This window comes from Metopolophium dirhodum, chromosome 2 (genome assembly GCF_019925205.1).
Source record: "Metopolophium dirhodum isolate CAU chromosome 2, ASM1992520v1, whole genome shotgun sequence".
NCBI classification, from domain to species: domain Eukaryota; kingdom Metazoa; phylum Arthropoda; class Insecta; order Hemiptera; family Aphididae; genus Metopolophium; species Metopolophium dirhodum.
In genome coordinates this window covers 5,788,391-5,801,956 of record NC_083561.1, presented here as the reverse complement: position 1 = coordinate 5,801,956, position 13,566 = coordinate 5,788,391, and the positions used below count along the sequence as shown (strand labels likewise).

Sequence of the window (13,566 nt, the reverse complement as noted above, 5' to 3'; positions counted from 1 at the left end):
AAGCATAGTATGTTTAATGCGTCTTAGACCGTATAGTACTGATACTACTATTTATCATTTATAGAAATATATTATAAATAATAACTGTATTAAAAAGTTACACGGAAATACAATATATTTTAATTTACTAGATTTTACAAATTAATAATTATATATTTATTTTAAAGCTACATTATGTTTGTCTTAAATTCATTTAATGTTTTTATGTTAATATTAATACATAAAGTTAATTATACGCTTATATAATATATATTACATAAATATTGTATATATATATTAAAATTTAGTAAAATATATTGTTTTATTTATGTGTAACTTTATAATTCGATTATTGGTTTTCATAATACCGCTGTCGTTATACATTTTTCTAAATCGCTTTCGTAAAATAATTCCATTCTCATCCTAACTCATTAGGTTTAAGAATTAAACAATCATCGTACTGTAAGGACAATTAAAATGGAATTTCAAACTCTTGTGGAAATGTAAATATTTATAATAATTACAGTTTAGTTGAAATCTAGTTAGTTATAGTCCTTGATATAGTTAAATCAAATATTATATTACTTACTGTGATTTATCTAAATCCAATCAACATTTAGTTACATTATTTTATTGCATTCATTTTAAATTATACGATGATATTATTTTAATAATTCGGTGCTGATCAAATACCCTTATGCTTAAGGTATTATTAATTTATATGATAAAATTGAATTTCAAATCTTAATATTATTATAATTCTAAATTAATTATGACTCATGCGATATGAAATTATAAATATAGAATAATATTTTAATAGGTGAAAAATTAACTGTAAATAATTGCAAAATTTTGGTGACCTATAGTTTTGTTTTAATATTTTAATAGTATTATGTTCACTTTATGTACTTATGTTTATTACATACCTACCTACATTTTATAATTACAAAAATAAGTAATTACATTTTAATCTATATAGCTTCAAGTTTTAAATGAATTTATTTTTTTAATAAACGCCGTGTTTTTTATAAGTTATATCATTATTTAGGGTATAGTGAATCTATTCATTTTTTTTTAACAACTCTTCAATTTAAATTATTTAGTGCACAAATATAAACCAAACAACGTTTGTACTAAAATATATTTATTTATTATAGTGTTCAGATTCGATTTTTTTTAAATGTGTAATTTTAATATGCTATTTCCCATTGCAGAAACTGTCACGTAATGTGTCATTACAGATTGTGTAATAATTTTTCAAAGTTTTAATCAAGGACAGCTATAGAGCCTATAGAATAGTACACCGTAAACGGCATTAGGTAAATATGCTGCAGTATACTTGGATAGTTAACGAGTTAAACAAAATGCCTGTTCTACCGTGTCTTACTGTGTGATGAATAATTTAATAGGAAAACAACAGCTATCTTGAATTTTTTTCATTGATTTATAAAATAACTGAATTGTCTGAATTGATTAATAATATAAATCGTAAAAAATAGGTTCGCAATCAATAACTGTATCATTCTTCGAGAACTAACATCTCCATTGGGAGTGTACATTTAAAATGATACCTACATATGAATATATATTAAATGTATATATAGTGCATACATTATATTATATCGGTACATACACAGATACTTTGCAAAATTGATAAAATATAAAACAAACACTGATTTATGACGTACCTACACATATTTTTGGCTTGTGAGTTATGATAAAAGCTATAATAGGTACACATTTATGTATAATGGATATTATATACATCGCATGTAGTAACATTTAAAAATAAAAACAATACTATATGTATTATGTATGTATAATTATATTAAATTTGTATTTCTACAGTACAACAGACATTTTTTTAGTGTTATAATATATTTTAGAAAAATGTTGCATTATTAATAGCGAAATACATTCAATGCATTTTATAGTAGTAACGTTTGATTGCACCAACACTATGTATTATTATCTACTGTATCCATTAGTTCGAATAATACCTATGACAGCATAAAAATAAAACGTGTAGGTATCTCAAATTCAAACATAAGTGATTGGAATTTTTAATGAAATGTTATTTAGGTAGTTTTTATTTCATCAAACAGGTAGGTACATTGTACCTATAGTATTATACCTGTATACCTGTGTGGCTGTGTCTATATTTAATTTCACACCTATAATAATAAATTATAATATTATTTTTTATTATGAAATCTCCACGGACATAATATTTTTATAACGAAATCACATTTAGATATAATATATTATGTTAAATTCATTATATTTCCTATGCACTGCCCACAGAAATATGGTAGGTATAATATAAATATATTTAAAGATAACCTAACCACCTAACCTATCTATAATCAATTCCGATAGGCAAACTTTAGTACCTAATAATTGTCAAAACGTTTTCAATTACATTTAAGTCTAGACAAAATTAAAATTCCGATAAAGAAGATCAATTTGATTTGGTAAAGATACAATGTATACAGTGGACAAAATATTGTCATCACGAGTTGAACACGCAACACGGCCGTGATGGTACGCAAATGCAAGTTTCAAGACTGCAGAGAAATAATAATAACAAAAATATAATAATCATCCACCACCATATAAAGGCATGTGAAATATATTTTGGTTAAAAATGTCGACATGGGTATATTATAAATAACAATATACATTCATAATATTGTACGCCAGTCAGATCGCGAGCAGAAAACCACACTGTAAGTCTATTATAATATATAGTAAATATAGTCTCAAACACGCGAGAGAAAACACGGCTTAACGCCAATATAAAGTACAGGCTTAATATTTTATCAACGTATATACGATGCAATTTTTATTATATGTATAAATTAAATCTTAAACGGTCATCGTCACTTAATTCCATTATTGTATTATTTATTATAGGGAAACACTCGTCGTGCATGCTCGTGGTATCATTTTCTCGACCGTTTCGATACAACGAATAATAATAGTAAAAAATTATAAACTACTACAACATACCACGATAACATAATAATTTCAAATTATATTTAGCGTTGCTAACAACAATAATAATAATACCGACTACGCACGTATATAATATACAGGTCGACTGGTGGGGCGTCAGCGGTTGCCACAATAAACCGATGCGTTTATATAGGTAACAAGATCGCGTTTCTGGGTCACCGTGGTACACGCGTACTTTATTGGAAAACTTTGGGACCCAACAATTGTATAGCTGCGTACGTACGTACAACTGCAGGTACGCCATCGTCTGGTGGGAGAAGGGCGGATTTATGGACAAGACTTTTTCTAATTTTTGGGATAACTAAATAGTGCGAACTGCGAGTTGTGATGCTGAGTAGGACGAAGCAGATAACTGCAATCACCGAGGAGAAGGGGTTTTTAATCTTAAAATCAGAAAGTAATTGAAAGTACTATCTATACATTATAATGCGTATTTTTGTTCATATGTTCGCAATATATCATGTACAAATGTAGTATTCAAACAAGTCTCAGAGTGATAATACAAATTATTGCATTCACCGGTCATTGAAAATGTAATTTTATTCTTATTAAATACATAAAATCTTAAATTGAATTCAATGATATTAAACTATTGAAGTGTAGGTTTTTGGACTTCAGCACATGTCAGCAATTGGGAACCCGAACCTATAAATGCCCCTAGAAGGCTAAAACTATCCATAAAATTCAATGATTCGAACACCGGTCGAGTACATGAGTAATGCGAATAGATGTATATTGTATTATTGTATATACTATATACTATAATACATACGCTGGACAAGTATACTGTGAGCGAGAAGAACGCTCCAAGGCATCCAACAAGAACGATTCCCACATGGCCGGAACTGGGATAACATTTTAGAAAAATAAAACAGTTAATAGGTACTATACATAATATATTATAATGTATAAGAGATAAGACCATACCACATAAAGTTCTCTAATAATTTACAAAATAACAAACGATTTAAATTTTAAACAATTTAAATGACTCCAACTTTTAGTATGTTTTCTACTTTCCAAAAATATACCTAATATCTATTATAATCTGTCGTTATCAGAAAATAATCAAAATCGTTTGTCATTCATCGTCATTAATCCATAATATCTGCAATAATAATTTTAAGTAGGTACCTGCAAGTAAAAATATACGACATAAAGATTCGAGGGGACTAATGAGATATTTAAGGGGAGGCCCATTAGCCCATCTTAGGATCCTCTATATTCAATACTACTTATTACAGAAGGCAGATTTATATACAATGTGCAATGTATTTTTAATATAAAGTAACAATATAATATGTAAGTTCGCGGACTTTGCTCGACGGTCGACTTTTACTACTTTTGGTATACCTAGGTACATATTGTAATATGTGATGGGGATTCCCGTAGCATTACCGTTGGTCCACAGGCTGCCGGCGATGTTTCGCATCACCGTGTCCACCCTGTTCCGCCGATCCCGGTGCGCCCGCGTGTCGCGTTCCCTTTCCTTCTTGCGGTACTCCGGGTCGTTCCTCTGTTCCCGACGGGCTCGCGTGTTTCGCGCCCGCTCCGCCAGCCGGTATATCGGGTCGGCGCGCCTCAATCTCTGCAACTCCCTACGCCTGTCCCGCCTGCGCTGCCGTGACAATGCCTTCTGTTCGTCCGACAACCGAGGCGGCGCCATCCACCGTCGCCGCCACCGCAACCGATCACCGCCACCGCAACCGATCACCGCCTCCTTCAACACACACACACATGCACACAGCCGAACGTTTAGTTGAAGTTGTAGGTACAGTAGGTACACGATATAATTATAATTGTGAAATTGGAAAATAAAAGTTGATAATTGCGCGTGGTTTACCGATGTACCTATTTAGAGACAAATGTCTAATCACACGACGTGCTTCATTTTTTAATACAAATTATAATATATAGAATCGGGTCAGTCTACTTCTATACTTCATTCACGAGTTTTCATTTTTTTCGTAATCGATAAAATATACAAAATAATCATGTATCGTGAAAAGTGTTAAGTTTCAGTATAAAACGTAAGCACACTAATTTTCATGTACGCATATAGGCATAATAATTAGTAATTCCTAATTCATAAATGGAAGTATGGTACATTGTCAGTTATTTATAATAATTATGTAATAGTGATTAAATATTAACTATTGAGTTTATAGTGTTAAGATTTCATATATATATATTTAATAAATAATAAATAATATGTCATAATTTATTACATAAAAAAACATTTTTAAAGCATTTTTGAGATAATATCATTATATCTATTAGATAAGTACCTATAAAAACAATAATAACCATATAATTATTGCTGTTAAAGAAAGCTGTATTGGCAGTTGGCACAAGAAATATAACTGGTTTACTACATTTTGAAATTGACCTCAAGATAAAAGATAGTTAAAAATAAAAATAAAAATAAATTACTAATTTATTAAGGAAGAATCAAAAAATATATAAATAGTTAGTAAATATATGATTTTAATTTGGTAAAAATGATAAAATATAATTAATTTTCTTAATAACTGTTTCTGTACGACAACCATTATTATAATAAATGTAATACAAACATATTGTACATACATTCAAAACAATAATTAAAACTAAACACTTGGAACATAAATATAAAATATTATAATAATATATTTTAAAGTATCACATGTTGATGGCAAATTCTAGTTGAAAATATAACTTATTGAAGCATTTTTCGACTCTTAAACATTACCTGTAATATTACAATGTATTAATTAAACTAATTATTACGTATAGTTCATGTAAATATCACAATATGATAATATGATCGTTTGATAATCTTCATTATTACACTTAATCTTATACCTTATAAACATTTTAAATCTTGAGGTCCCGCTCGTAGAATTTATATAGATATAAATAAAATATTATTAGTTTGTAAATTTCACTAGGCTTATAATCTTTGTAATTGAAGCCTTAAAAAATAAAAAAAAAATAAAATGTTATGTAGGTATTATTAGAGGCGCTACACTGTTTTTTTTCACACATGTTAAACCTGATGAAAAAACTACAGTTTCGACATGTGCATATTATTATCATGATAATAATATAATCTAATATATAAAAATCTTGTGTCACGGTGTTGGTGTACGAACTCCTCCGTAACGGCTCGACCGATTTTAAGAGGACGCTACACCGGCATGTGATGTTGTCTCCGTCTTACAAATATAAAACATAGCAAAAACTGTTTTGCGCGGGAAAGAACTGAGAAAGCTACAGTCATAACTAAGAAACGAAATTTTCACGATATAAAAAAGAGAACTTTGGCCGTGCAATATCATTTTTATTTTTTTGATATCTCTAATACGAAAAAAGTTCTTATTTTTTCAAAATCCATTATTGTTTGTGTTTTTCAAACTTTAATAACTTTTTTTGAAGTTCTGATATCGAAAAAATAAAACGATATTGCACATTTGAACAGCCGAAGTTCTCCTTTTTATGTGGTGAACATTTTGTTTCTTAGTTATGACTGTAGTCTTCTCGGTTCTTTCCCGCGCCAAAACAGTTTTTGCTATGATTTACATATTTTGTGAGACGGAGAGTCGGAGACAACACATGCGGGTGTAGCGTCCTCTTAATGAATTTTTTTTTTTGTATATTTGGTAGGTATGAGAATAGGTCGTAAAGTATTTTTTATATTTTATTTCTTTCTTTTTAATTTTATTGCCGTATACAAAAATAATATTAGTAATGCAAATTTTATAGAAGCTATATAATATAGTAAATATACCTATGGCTATTACAATGCATATAATATAGATTTATATAATTATATGGATTATGAACGTGTGTAATACGTTTTCCATTTCTAATCGCTTTATAGTTAATAATATTATATTCTAGACATTTATAGTGTTACTTATACCGTTATGGCGTTATACGCTCATTTATTCGGGATACTTTTTTGAACGTAATTTCATATACACTGGCAGAAACCAATGTCGTGTAACCCTTGGTAATCCATTCAACCCGTACCTGGGGGATTATGTATGGTACAATCATTATGTTAATAAAATATAAGTAATAATTTACTTTTAATACGTAAAATATGGATTTAGAAAATAATCAGTGGTACCTATAAGTTATAACCTATATTATGTACAACCAAAGGCAATATAGCTAAACCATAATTGTAAATTTAAATTTAAAAAAAAACGTTTGTTATATTAGTAGTAAGTTTTAAGTAAACCTTGTCACTGTAATGGATTTGTTAAATTTGAATTCAATAAATTATTGCATAGGTATGAAGAACGTTTCTGAACAGAGATGGTCACTAGTTCAATTTTTTAGCAAATTTTTCGTGTATTATATATAGCGTAAATTAAAAATTGTTATAATTCACTTAAAAACTGAACTACTGTAAAAAAACCCACATACTAACGCAGATAATGTTCTAACCTTCAAGTTCTATAGTATAGGTCAATTCACTCTAATTTTTTAACCAGAGCTCCGAGCTAAACGTTATCTGCTGATCGTAAATTTGATATGTTACGTACTTGTAAGACAGAGTCAACAGATATCTGTGTAACGTCCTCTTAATAAATGATATTTTATAATTTATTTACCTAGTTATATAGATGGTAAGGTTTTAGTGTATAAATCCTAATATTAGTCTAAATATATTGAAATTGTGTATACAAATAATAGGTACTGAAGAAAAGTTTCAAGTCCATAAGATTAATATTTTTTGTCTCGCCTGCACCAAAAGTTCAATTTTTGATGGTGGTTGAAATGTTGGAAATTGGATTATAACCTTATACCGTCCAGCGAAAAATACTTTTTTCCACGCGGTTCGAATACGTTTCGTCAAATACAGCTCCCGTACTGTCCTATATATACTTCTGTGTGGTGAATCTAGACACCGAGAACGGCAAGAACAGTTTATTAAGCAAAACATTACTACATACCATTTATATAATATTATTATCTACTTTACGACCATTTTTCTTGATGCAAAGAAAATATTAACTGTCATGAATTCATGATACATTTTTAGTGCATATTTCAAATCCACGGTTATTCATTTATGAAATACAACAAATAAAACAAAATCAATTTTATCGAATACTAGTTTTGCGTAAATATTTCCGTTTATCCGTATTTTCCCCACACCATTTATAAATTAATAACCTACGCATTGGTGCGCTCAAAATCTAAAATACATGTAAACTAAATTTACGCTGTTAAGGTAGTGAATATTTTATATAAGTAATATTATTTTTTTTTATAGAAACATTCAAAGCATAAACGTACTTTTCTTGTCGTTCAGAAATTATTGAATTTTTTAGAGAACGGAAATTATAACACTACCTATATATTATGAGCCCAAATGAAATGTCGGCGCTTTTATAACACTTTATAATAATATCACCATTTGTCGCGGAGAAAATCATTACGAATTAATATAAACGTACGATTATAAAATATAAATGTAGGCACACATGACATATTTATAATATAATAATTACGGTTCACTTAGAAGCATAATACGAGTATTCGATATCGTAAGGGTTTTCACTGTGGTTATCACGGCGGTGTCAGGAACAGATTGATTGAAAAAGTATTTGTAGTGTATAATTACGTAAAGTAGGTACCCTACACGCAACCCTCGGTTCTGATAAAAGCCAGTAAACTACAATAATAATTTACGTATGTAAACAAAGACACAAAATTACTGAATTAGGAATTTGGCGAGAGTAATACTTACTAAAGCAGTATTACAATAAAATAAATGCGAAATTACGTCTAAATCACGAGCAACACCGTAAAACGGAATATGACTATAATATTATAATAATATTATATTACGCGTTATTATTATTATTATTATTATTACAAAATAGACGCTAGCCAACGTCGTTCGTATGTGGAGTTGCTTGGCAACCGCCGCCGCCGACTTTATAATATGTATATTGCAAACAGTCCATATCCAATGTTTATCTCTCGCCGAGTTTTGCAACACATTGCGTTCGCCCGCGCACGTGCACGGGCGCGGTGCATGTAGTCATGTCGTGAGTAGGTATATTAATGAACGGCAACGTTGCTATTTTAATGGTGCACGGGGAGTAGGGAAAAAAGTGAACGATTTAAATTTGAACGGACGATAAGAAAATAACCATCAATTTATTGTAATATTGTTGTTTTCATTTTTTTTTTTCTGGACCACAGATTAAATGGGAAAAACACATTAATTTAATACGACTATACAAGCCACACGCGTACCTGTGTACGGTTAGAACGCGGCGGCGGATATCGTAATAATTATATTATTCTACAGTTTAATGTTTATACCTACGAGCCTTGGTGTGTATTAATTATTTTATTTTAATTTAAACTGTCTATGCCATATCGTAATAATAATAATAATAATAATATTAATGATTTAACACAATGACACATAGTACTGATAGCCACGCTGACCTAACTGGAAAAGGCGTCCCACCAACAGCTTGTGTGTTAGCTCAAAATCATTGTAAACGTCAAACCGATAAATGTGGTCCGAAAAAACACGTGTACCTACTACGGTCTACAACAACTACGCTACATAACATAGTCTGTATTTGTTTAAGTATTGTTAAACGTCAGGCGTGTTTCGTTTTTTAAATGTATTTAATACGCGTTGTTATCACCATAGTATATTATTATGTGATGTTATTACGTAGTGTGCGACTGTGTAGAGTAGGGACGCACATAATTGTTAAACGCCATATTACAGAGTACAGACTACGGACACACATGCACACTGATAACCACCGATAACGGGTCTATATACTCTTCTTTTATTATACATTGTATACTCGTTATTCCAACTCGAGTAATTGACTTAAAAAATATATACATTTGTACCAAAAATGTTGAGTACGTTTTAACATAATAATATATTAATATGTGCAACTGTGCAGTATGTAATAATTCTCGATGGTTTGGAGTATTTTCAGTTAAAAATCACCTGATTAATAACGTACATACTCTAAATGTCAACCGTCATTTAAATAATTTTACCACACATGGTTGTTAAAAGCAGTAATTAGTTTTAAAAAAACTACAATTATCAATAAAATATTTTTGTAAATCCATGTAAGCTGTAAACTTAAAAGAAAAAAAAATTGCCAATATTCTACAATACATTTTAATACGTATTAACTATTATAAATGTTTCCATTTCAGTCAACATTGATAAAGCACTATTTCTATAATAATTGATGAGCAACAAATCCGAAATATAATCTCACCCTATCTATTCGCTACAACCTTACAATACGTGTAAGATGTAACAAGGTATTTATTTTTATGATTTAAGGAACAAAACAACAATCGTTCAACGATATTATGTAGTATAGATACTAGATTTTATTTCTACCCAAATACCCAATTGTTCATAATAGACTGTTAATTATTATAGAACAGTATTACGGTACTAATTGATAGTTACTGTAGGCAGAAGGGTCCGAGAGTCGCAACAATAATTTGGTCTTCTGCACTATCCGAACTTCCAGAACCATAAATGCATGTGAAATTAACCATTACTTCTAAACTAGTTTATACAATGGCAGAATATTATACTTACGTACAATTTATATATTGGCTAAAATATTTTATAGAGATACAATTATACAAACAATGGTGCAACCGGAGACGTACAATATAAATAACATTCAGTGTGTATATTACTAAAATTAAAAATTATAATTAAAACCTTATTATAGAATACAAAAGGAAATAAATAAATAACTACATACATCTATAATAATACTACAAACGTGTCGTTTTTTTTTAAAATATATTTATAAAAAAATGGAAACTGTATTTATTATTGTATGATTTCATACACATTTCTATGTATAGTGCCATAGTCTTGTCAACGCATAATGTTGCTTTTTACATTTTACTTATCCAAATTTGAACAAATATGTTGAATATTATTTTAAGATTACGAACAGATTTTAGATTTAATTATTATAAAATTGATAATGCCGCATAATAGCGTTCATGCTTTAATTTCTTTATTCTACATTTTAGTGGAAGGGGCAGTCATAGCGTATAATATAAGGTCAATGCGGGTTCAAGGAAATGCTGAATGACATTGCTATAATAACGCGACGGTAAGCCCCTACATTCAATATTCATTGAAACATTGTGAGGGTTTATTATAATACACGGTGAGAATTTATGGAGAATATTATTGTTATACTGTGGTGCGTACTGCGGATATCCTCTTGCAGAAGAGGGTGACTATCCAAAAAATTGACCCCTATGTATATTTTTTTTTTAAGTACCTATACTGAATGTTTGTGACCCAACAAATAAATTGTTATTAAAATGTACTTATAGATAATCATTGTAGGCAAATTCAGTATATATTTCTGCAATTTAATTACAAAAAGATAGGCAGTGACAATTATTTGCCGTTAATCGTTATACGCATTGTATGTGTATGCATGGTTTTACTTGGGCCACAGTAATTATCTCATGATATTTTAAAGACTACGGAGCTCAGTTTTCGGATAACACAATACGTATCTGTTTGAAATGAAACCGAGAAAAATGTACCATAAAAAATGACCTATTTTTCTGAGAAATAATTACCTATAATGGGATGAGTATATTCGAAAAAAAATTAAAGAATTAAACGGATTTTTTTTTAAAATGTTAATTAGATTTCAGATTCAGTTAGTTATGTTGATGGATGTCTTGTGGATAAACAAGTGTTATCTTATAATATACATCATACATGTATATATATTATTATAAAAACTCTACCTATTATAAGCATGATTCCCTATTGAGTGAAAGTACATATTATTACATTGATTCTTGAGGCCATTGTAGCATTAGTGGCGTATGCTGGTCCTGCATATCATAAGTATAGTATCCGGGATACTGCCCCTTACATAAAGTCGTAGAATTTATGACCACTCGTGCAAATTTCAATTTAACTTATCTGCAATATTGTTAGGTAAACTATAAAACAGTGTTATGTAGCCTATATAAGTATGTTGAGTGTGCTTTTAAGATTTCGCTTATTTCGATTAAAATATTGAAATATATTACGGTTGCAATATGTATGTAAACAGTTTTACTAAGGTTAAATAAATGTAATTTTATTAACCTTGCTAAAACGTTTTAGTTAAAATTCCTCACACTGAATGTTGCCTTAACCAATTTAGCAATCAAGTAATTAAGGAATATACTTATATTAAATACTTAATGAACCTATCATTTTGTGAATTCAGGACATTCAAGTAATTTGTATTAGTAAAATTGTATATTTGTATTTAAATAAAATATAAATAAATAACTCTGTATAATGTATATTTGTATAAACTGAGTATATCCATATTGAAAATTGCGATTTATTTAAATATTATGAACTTACCAAATATACGTCTTTAAATACAAAACTAATCTTACATTGTTAATTTGAGTTAATTTTATAATATATATGTTTATTGTCTATATTATAGTATAATTGATAAATATACCAAAACTCTTTCGAAACTATAAATATTATATGGAAAAAAATAAAATAGACATTACTCTAATGCTGTAATTGTTCAGACCATCCTTTCTTTTCCTTAATTATTATATGAATTGGTTTAAAATTGAAATAATCACCTGTTGAGTTTTACGGGTCAGCCGACAACAAGACACCTGAATCGTTTATGACGTCAACGAATTGGTTGAACAAGATCATATTTGTTTTTTAGAGTTTTGTTATTAACGATGTTGATATAATGCATATGTATATATATAGGTACAGTTGTCAGTTCCTATACATAGTCTGGAAGCACTTATAGCGAACATCAACTATACCGGTCGAGGATATACTGTTGCACAGTCCGATGGCACGCACGTATACCTAATGTGTATAAAATAAAATGTTAGTAGGTATATACAGTTAATACACACTTAATATAGTGTATATATACCAGTGGTATAGGTACTGATATCGTGCAGCTCACTAGTTAAATGAAAATTGATCTATATACAAATTAATGTATATACTGTAGAGCTTATATATACTCAAAAAATACTCGACCGATTTTGACGGAAATTTCAAATTACTCTTAGAGATGTCAGAAAAGTTTAGAGAGTAGTTTGAACCACGTTAAAAAATATACCAAGTGCTATATGCGCTGCTGGCGGATTACCTAGGTTGAATTAGCGAAGTACGCACCTATATGCCGATTTGCCCGTGAATTGAGGAGGTTTGTAATGATATTACCTTATTACAGGTTTGTACACTAAAACCGAGATACACCTATATATAGCACCGTATTTTATATTTTGTTAATTTTTTTAACAATGTCATACAGCTAGTTAATTATAAAATTATAAGCTATTTAATAAATAAGCGTACATATAGGCATATAGCTCTTTACATATAATTTAGTTCTGTATACTTCTATATAGATTGAATTTCATTCCTATTAAGTTTCATACTTTAATAATTGTATCATTTCACTTATCAATCGGTTATATATCAATAGACTTATAGGATTTCAACAAAACATTATTATAATTTATACC

At 29.3% G+C, this 13,566-nt stretch overlaps 1 protein-coding gene across 4 annotated transcripts in view; it reads right to left on the bottom strand.

The window, feature by feature from the left end:
• The window catches only part of LOC132939352 (forkhead box protein N2-like), a 51,669-nt gene that overhangs the window by 23,221 nt on the left and 14,882 nt on the right, over positions 1–13,566 (bottom strand). The window contains exons 2-3 of one of the 4 annotated variants that reach the window (XM_061006458.1): positions 12,652–12,895; positions 4,396–4,717 (exon numbers count right to left, since the gene is read on the bottom strand). The exons of 1 other annotated variant lie outside the window; for it this stretch is intronic. In XM_061006458.1, the coding sequence (XP_060862441.1) occupies positions 4,396–4,663 (268 nt within the window). In that variant the 5' untranslated portion in view covers positions 4,664–4,717; positions 12,652–12,895. The remainder of the gene's footprint in view (positions 1–4,395; positions 4,718–12,651; positions 12,896–13,566) is intronic. 2 more of the 4 variants (XM_061006460.1, XM_061006457.1) reach the window with 2 other exon arrangements.